Source organism: Salvelinus namaycush, unplaced genomic scaffold (genome assembly GCF_016432855.1).
Source record: "Salvelinus namaycush isolate Seneca unplaced genomic scaffold, SaNama_1.0 Scaffold407, whole genome shotgun sequence".
Taxonomy (NCBI): domain Eukaryota; kingdom Metazoa; phylum Chordata; class Actinopteri; order Salmoniformes; family Salmonidae; genus Salvelinus; species Salvelinus namaycush.
Genome location: NW_024061086.1, coordinates 96,092 through 104,161, shown reverse-complemented (window position 1 = coordinate 104,161; position 8,070 = coordinate 96,092). Strand labels below are relative to the sequence as shown.

General features: G+C 49.3%; 1 protein-coding gene across 1 annotated transcript in view; it reads left to right on the top strand.

Annotated features, from left to right (window-relative positions):
- The first annotated feature begins 1,897 nt into the window (after positions 1-1,897).
- lpar1 (lysophosphatidic acid receptor 1) overlaps positions 1,898-8,070 on the top strand; it is a 49,721-nt gene continuing 43,548 nt past the window's right edge. Inside the window, exon 1 of the mRNA XM_038986076.1 lies at positions 1,898-2,682. Coding sequence (XP_038842004.1) covers positions 1,944-2,682 — 739 coding nt within the window. The 5' untranslated portion in view covers positions 1,898-1,943. The remainder of the gene's footprint in view (positions 2,683-8,070) is intronic.

Below are 8,070 nucleotides of genomic sequence, written 5' to 3'. Positions count from 1 at the left end.
CGGTGGAGAAAAATTACAATTACAATTCTACAAAAACATTAATTGGGGCGAAGAGAAAATGTTGCAGTTTTAAAGGCCCAGTGCGGTCAAAAATGTGATTTCCTTTGTTTTATATACAGTGCATTTCAGACAGTATTTAGACCCCTTCCCTTTTCCCATATTTTGTTACGTTACAGCCTTATTCTAAAATGGATTAAATACATCTACACACAATCTACACACAATTCTCCATAATGACAAAGTGAAAAAATTTATGTAATTTTTTGCAAATGTATTAAAAATAAAAACATGAATACCTTATTTACATAAGTATTCAGACCCATTGCTATGACTTTGACTTATACCATGCTAATATGATATCTGAGTGAGAGGTCAGGGCCCCTGCAATTAGTATTTGTCCATGATTACTACTAACCCCTGACTCCCTAACAACCTACTGTGACTCTCTAACCTATTGTGACTCTCTCTAACCCCTGTCTCCTCTCCTCCAGACCCCCTAACAACCTACTGTGACTCCCTCTAACCTACTGTGACTCTCTCTAACCCCTGTCTCCTCTCCTCCAGACCCCCTAACAACCTACTGTGACTCCCTCTAACCTACTGTGACTCTAACCTACTGTGACTCTAACCTACTGTGACTCTCTAACCTACTGTGACTCTCTCTAACCCCTGTCTCCTCTCCTCCAGACCCCCTAACAACCTACTGTGACTCTCTAACCTACTGTGACTCTCTAACCCCTGTCTCCTCTCCTCCAGACCCCCTAACAACCTACTGTGACTCTAACCTACTGTGACTCTAACCTACTGTGACTCTCTAACCTACTGTGACTCTCTCTAACCCCTGTCTCCTCTCCTCCAGATCCCCTAACAACCTACTGTGACTCCCTCTAACCTACTGTGACTCTCTAACCTACGGTGACTCTCTCTAACCCCTGTCTCCTCTCCTCCAGATCCCCTAACAACCTATTGTGACTCTCTAACCTACTGTGACTCTCTAACCTACTGTGACTCTAACCTACTGTGACTCTCTAACCTACTGTGACTCTCTCTAACCCCTGTCTCCTCTCCTCCAGATCCCCTAACAACCTACTGTGACTCCCTCTAACCTACTGTGACTCTCTAACCTACGGTGACTCTCTCTAACCCCTGTCTCCTCTCCTCCAGATCCCCTAACAACCTATTGTGACTCTCTAACCTATTGTGACTCTCTAACCTACTGTGACTCTCTAACCTACTGTGACTCTAACCTACTGTGACTCTCTAACCTACTGTGACTCTCTCTAACCCCTGTCTCCTCTCCTCCAGATCCCCTAACAACCTACTGTGACTCCCTCTAACCTACTGTGACTCTCTAACCTACGGTGACTCTCTCTAACCCCTGTCTCCTCTCCTCCAGATCCCCTAACAACCTACTGTGACTCTCTAACCTACTGTGACTCTCTAACCTACTGTGACTCTAACCTACTGTGACTCTCTAACCTACTATGACTCTCTAACCCCTGTCTCCTCTCCTCCAGATCCCCTAACAACCTACTGTGACTCTCTCTAACCCCTGTCTCCTCTCCTCCAGATCCCCTAACAACCTACTGTGACTGTCTAACCTACTGTGACTCTCTAACCTACTGTGACTCTAACCTACTGTGACTCTCTAACCTATTGTGACTCTCTCTAACCCCTGTCTCCTCTCCTCCAGATCCCCTAACAACCTACTGTGACTCTAACCTACTGTGACTCTCTAACCTACTGTGACTCTCTAACCCCTGTCTCCTCTCCTCCAGATCCCCTAACAACCTACTGTGACTCCCTCTAACCTACTGTGACTCTCTAACCTACTGTGACTCCCTCTAACCCCTGTCTCCTCTCCTCCAGACCCCCTAACAACCTACGGTGACTCTCTCTAACCCCTGTCTCCTCTCCTCCAGACCCCCTAGCCAGCCTTCAAGATGGAGGAGGAACAGTGCTTCTACAATGAGTCCATTGCCTTCTTCTACAACCGCAGTGGAAAGTACCTGGCTACAGAGTGGAATACCGTCAGTAAGCTGGTGATGGGGCTGGGTATCACAGTATGTATCTTCATCATGCTGGCTAACTTGCTGGTCATGGTGGCTATATACGTCAACCGCCGCTTCCACTTCCCTATTTACTACCTGATGGCCAACCTGGCCGCCGCGGACTTCTTTGCCGGCCTGGCGTACTTCTACCTGATGTTCAACACGGGCCCGAACACGCGACGCCTCACGGTGTCCACGTGGTTGCTCCGACAGGGTCTCATCGACACGTCCCTCACGGCGTCCGTGTGTAACCTCCTCGCCATCGCCATCGAGCGCCACATCACCGTTTTCCGCATGCAGCTGCACACGCGCATGTCCAACCGGCGTGTGGTGGTGGTGATTGTAGTCATCTGGACCTTGTCTATCGTCATGGGAGCCATCCCGTCGGTGGGGTGGAACTGTATCTGTGACATCAGCACGTGTTCTAGCATGGCGCCGCTGTACTGTAACTCCTACCTGGTGTTCTGGGCCGTATTCAACCTGGTCACCTTCCTGGTCATGGTGGTGCTGTACGCTCACATCTTTATGTACGTGAGACAGAGGACCATGAGGATGAGCAGACACAGCTCTGGACCACGCAGGAACAGAGACACCATGATGAGCCTGCTGAAGACTGTCGTCATCGTATTGGGTAAGAACCTCTACTACCTTCACAACAGACACTATATGTTAGATACTAGTGCTGGGAAGGTTAGAGTTATGACCACGTAGGAACAATCAATCAATCAATCAAGTTTATTTTATATAGCCCTTCGTACATCAGCTAATATCTCGAAGTGCTGTACAGAAACCCAGCCTAAAACCCCAAACAGCAAGCATGCAGGTGTAGAAGCACGGTGGCTAGGAAAAACTCCCTAGAAAGGCCAAAACTTAGGAGGAAACCTAGAGAGGAACCAGGCTATGAGGGGTGGCCAGTCCTCTTCAGGTTGTGCCGGGTGGAGATTATAACAGAACATGGCCAAGATGTTCAAAATGTTCATAAATGACAAGCATGGTCAAATAATATTCAGGAATAAATGTCAGTTGGCTTTTCATAGCCGATCATTAAGAGTTGAAAACAGCAGGTCTGGGACAGGTAGGGGTTCCATAACCGCAGGCAGAACAGTTGAAACTGGAACAGCAGCAAGGCCAGGTGGACTGGGGACAGCAAGGAGTCATCATGCCTGGTAGTCCTGACGTATGGTCCTAGGGCTGAGGTCCTCCGAGAGAGAGAAAGAAAGAGAGAAGGGGAGAATTAGAGAGAGCATACTTAAATTCACACAGGACACTGGATAAGACAGAAGTACTCCAGATATAACCAACTGACCCTAGCCCCCCGACACAAACTACTGCAGCATAAATACTGGAGGCTGAGACAGGAGGGGTCAGGAGACACTGTGGCCCCATCCGATGATACCCCCGGACAGGGCCAAACAGGAAGGATATAACCCCACCCACTTTGCCAAAGCACAGCCCCCCGCACCACTAGAGGGATATCTTCAACCACCAACTTACAATCCTGAGACAAGGCCGAGTATAGCCCACAAAGATCTCCACCACAGCACAAACCAAGGGGGGGCGCCAACCCAGACAGGAAGATCACGTCAGTAAATCAACCCACTCAAGTGACGCACCCCTCCTAGGGACGGCATGAAAGAGCACCAGTAAGCCAGTGACTCAGCCCCTGTAATAGGGTTAGAGGTAGAGAATCCCAGTGGAGAGAGGGGAACCGGCCAGGCAGAGACAGCAAGGGCGGTTCGTTGCTCCAGAGCCTTTCCGTTCACCTTCACACTCCTGGGCCAGACTACACTCAATCATATGACCTACTGAAGAGATAAGTCTTCAGTAAAGACTTAAAGGTTGAGACCGAGTCTGCGTCTCTCACATGGGTAGGCAGACCATTCCATAAAAATGGAGATCTATAGGAGAAAGCCCTGCCTCCAGCTGTTTGCTTAGAAATTCGAGGGACAATTAGGAGGCCTGCGTCTTGTGACCGTAGCGTACATGTAGGTATGTACGGCAGGACCAACTCGGAAAGATAGGTAGGAGCAAGCCCATGTAACGCTTTATAGGTTAACAGTAAAACCTTGAAATCAGCCCTTGCCTTAACAGGAAGCCAGTGTATGGAAGCTAGCACTGGAGTAATATGATCAAATTTCTTGGTTCTAGTCAGGATTCTAGCAGCCGTATTTAGCACTAACTGAAGTGTATTTAGTGCTTTATCCGGGTAGCCGGAAAGTAGAGCATTGCAGACACATTGCAGACACTAACAGACAATATATGTTAGATTCTGGTACTGGGTAGGTTAGAGTTAGGACCACGTAGGAACAGAGACTATATGTTAGATACTAGTACTACGTAGGACCACATAGGAACAGAGACATCATGATGAGCCTGCTGAAGACTGTCATGATTGTACTGGGTAAGACCTTACATTTACATTTTACATTACATTTACATTTTAGTCATTTAGCAGACGCTCTTATCCAGAGCGACTTACAGTAGAGTGCATACATTTTATTACATTTTACATACTGAGACAAGGATATCCCTACCGGCCAAACCCTCCCTAACCCGGACGACGCTATGCCAATTGTGCGTCGCCCCACGGACCTCCCGGTTGCGGCCGGCTGCGACAGAGCCTGGGCGCGTACCCAGCCCAGCCTGGGCGCGAACCCAGAGAATCTGGTGGCGCAGCTAGCACTGCGATGCAGTGCCCTAGACCACTGCGCCACCCGGGAGGTCACAATAGCCTTACCCTTGACATCCCTTACCCTTGACATCCCATAATAACATAACGCAGTGTCCCTGTAAGACTAGGGTCGTGAACCTGGAGTAAGGACTAGGGATGTTGTCATGACCGCAGTAAAATTCCATGTTACCGTTGAGCCCAGGTAATCCCCTCTATTGTCCCTCCATCAGGTCCTAATGGCCTGGTACTCAGGGCTCTATTGTCCCTCCATCGGGTCCTAATGGCCTGGTACTCAGGGCTCTATTGTCCCTCCATCAGGTCCTAATGGCCTAGTACTCAGGGCTCTATTGTCCCTCCATCAGGTCCTAATGGCCTGGTACTCAGGGCTCTATTGTCCCTCCATCAGGTCCTAATGGCCTGGTACTCCGGGCTCTATTGTCTCTCCAGCAGGTCCTAATGGCCTGGTACTCAGGGCTCTATTGTCCCTCCATCAGGTCCTAATGGCCTGGTACTCAGGGCTCTATTGTCCCTCCATCAGGTCCTAATGGCATGGTACTCAGGGCTCTATTGTCCCCCCATCAGGTCCTAATGGCCTGGTACTCAGGGCTCTATTGTCCCCCCATCAGGTCCTAATGGCCTGGTACTCAGGGCTCTGTTGCTACCATCGGGTCCTAATGGCCTGGTACTCAGGGCTCTATTGTCCCTCCATCAGATCCTAATGGCCTGGTACTCGGGGCTCTATTTTCCTCCCATCAGGTCCTAATGGCCTGGTACTCGGGGCTCTATTTCCCCCCCATCAGGTCCTAATGGCCTGGTACTCAGGGCTCTATTGTCCCTCCATCGGGTCCTAATGGCCTGGTACTCAGGGCTCTATTGTCCCTCCATCAGGTCCTAATGGCCTAGTACTCAGGGCTCTATTGTCCCTCCATCAGGTCCTAATGGCCTGGTACTCAGGGCTCTATTGTCCCTCCATCAGGTCCTAATGGCCTGGTACTCCGGGCTCTATTGTCTCTCCAGCAGGTCCTAATGGCCTGGTACTCAGGGCTCTATTGTCCCTCCATCAGGTCCTAATGGCCTGGTACTCAGGGCTCTATTGTCCCTCCATCAGGTCCTAATGGCATGGTACTCAGGGCTCTATTGTCCCCCCATCAGGTCCTAATGGCCTGGTACTCAGGGCTCTATTGTCCCCCCATCAGGTCCTAATGGCCTGGTACTCAGGGCTCTGTTGCTACCATCGGGTCCTAATGGCCTGGTACTCAGGGCTCTATTGTCCCTCCATCAGATCCTAATGGCCTGGTACTCGGGGCTCTATTTTCCTCCCATCAGGTCCTAATGGCCTGGTACTCGGGGCTCTATTTCCCCCCCATCAGGTCCTAATGGCCTGGTACTCAGGGCTCTATTGTCCCCCCATCAGGTCCTAATGGCCTGGTACTCAGGGCTCTATTGTCCCTCCATCAGGTCCTAATGTCCTTGTACTCAGGGCTCTGTTGCTACCATCAGGTCCTAATAGCCTGGTACTCAGGGCTCTATTGTCCCTCCATCAGATCCTAATGGCCTGGTACTCAGGGGTTTGTTGGCCCTCTAACCTAATCTGAAAGCACTGAAATCGAAAATCGAAACCACTTATTATCAAAACAGTATTGTGCTTTTAAAACTTTGTGATTGATCAATTTGAAGGAAGAAGTGCAACAGCGGGTTGATTTGTTAAACATGGTCTTTGTGAATGTTGTTTCAAAGTCCCCCCAAATGAATTAAAAGAATGATTGTGCCTTTATACAATACATAGCCTACTGCGTATTACACACGGCAGAAAAACATTAACAAAAAAAAATACTGATTTTAAAATATATTTTGTACATAATTGGTCTAGCCTAAATTAAAAAATTCAGATGTAGCTTACAATTTATAGTGCATTTGTATTTAATTTCGTATAACCTAGTGAGAGGGCGTTGTTTTATATTTTCATAATTAATTGGGTGACACATTTACCTCTAGCTCCAGAGTATCTCTCCACCATGTGTTTCCATCTCCTCCTCCCCTCTTCTTCATTCCTTTCTCCAGAACATCTCTCCACCATGCGTTTCCATCTCCTCCTCCCCTCTTCTTCATTCCTTTCTCCAGAACATCTCTCCACCGTGTGTTTCCATCTCGTCCTCCCTTCTTCTTCATTCCTTTCTCCAGAACATCTCTCGTGTTTCCATCTCCTCCTCCCTTCTTCTTCATTCCTTTCTCCAGAACATCTCTCGTTTCCATCTCCTCCTCCCCTCTTCTTCATTCCTTTCTCCAGAGTATCTCTCCACCATGTGTTTCCATCTCCTCCTCCCCTCTTCTTCATTCCTTTCTCCAGAACATCTCTCCACCGTGTGTTTCCATCTCCTCCTCCCTTCTTCTTCATTCCTTTCTCCAGAACATCTCTCGTGTTTCCATCTCCTCCTCCCCTCTTCTTCATTCCTTTCTCCAGAACACAGAGATGTGGCTGGCAACAGTTTAATGAAATATGTGTCCTTGTGAAAACATGTTACTATTGATGTTCCCGAACAGATTTCACTTGGTTTCCCACATTAATCACTGGGTAGCTGCAGGAACAGGGTTGGAGAGCCCATGGCATACAGAGTACTGGGTAGCTGCAAGAACAGGGTTGGAGAGCCCATGGCATACAGAGTACTGGGTAGCTGCAGGAACAGGGTTGGAGAGACCATGGCATACAGAGTACTGGGTAGCTGCAGGAACAGGGTTGGAGAGCCCATGGCATACAGAGTACTGGGTAGCTGCAGGAACAGGGTTGGAGAGACCATGGCATACAGAGTACTGGGTAGGAACAGGGTTGGAGAGCCCATGGCATACAGAGTACTGGGTAGCTGCAGGAACAGGGTTGGAGAGCCCATGGCATACAGAGTACTGGGTAGCTGCATGAACAGGGTTGGAGAGACCATGGCATACAGAGTACTGGGTAGCTGCAGGAACAGGGTTGGAGAGCCCATGGCATACAGAGTACTGGGTAGCTGCAGGAACAGGGTTGGAGAGCCCATGGCATACAGAGTACTGGGTAGCTGCATGAACAGGGTTGGAGAGACCATGGCATACAGAGTACTGGGTAGCTGCAGGAACAGGGTTGGAGAGCCCATGGCATACAGAGTACTGGGTAGAGGCAGGAACAGGGTTGGAGAGCCCATGGCATACAGAGTACTGGGTAGCTGCAGGAACAGGGTTGGAGAGCCCATGGCATACAGAGTACTGGGTAGCTGCAGGAACAGGGTTGGAGAGCCCATGGCATACAGAGTACTGGGTAGCTGCAGGAACAGGGTTGGAGAGACCATGGCATACAGAGTACTGGGTAGCTGCAGGAAC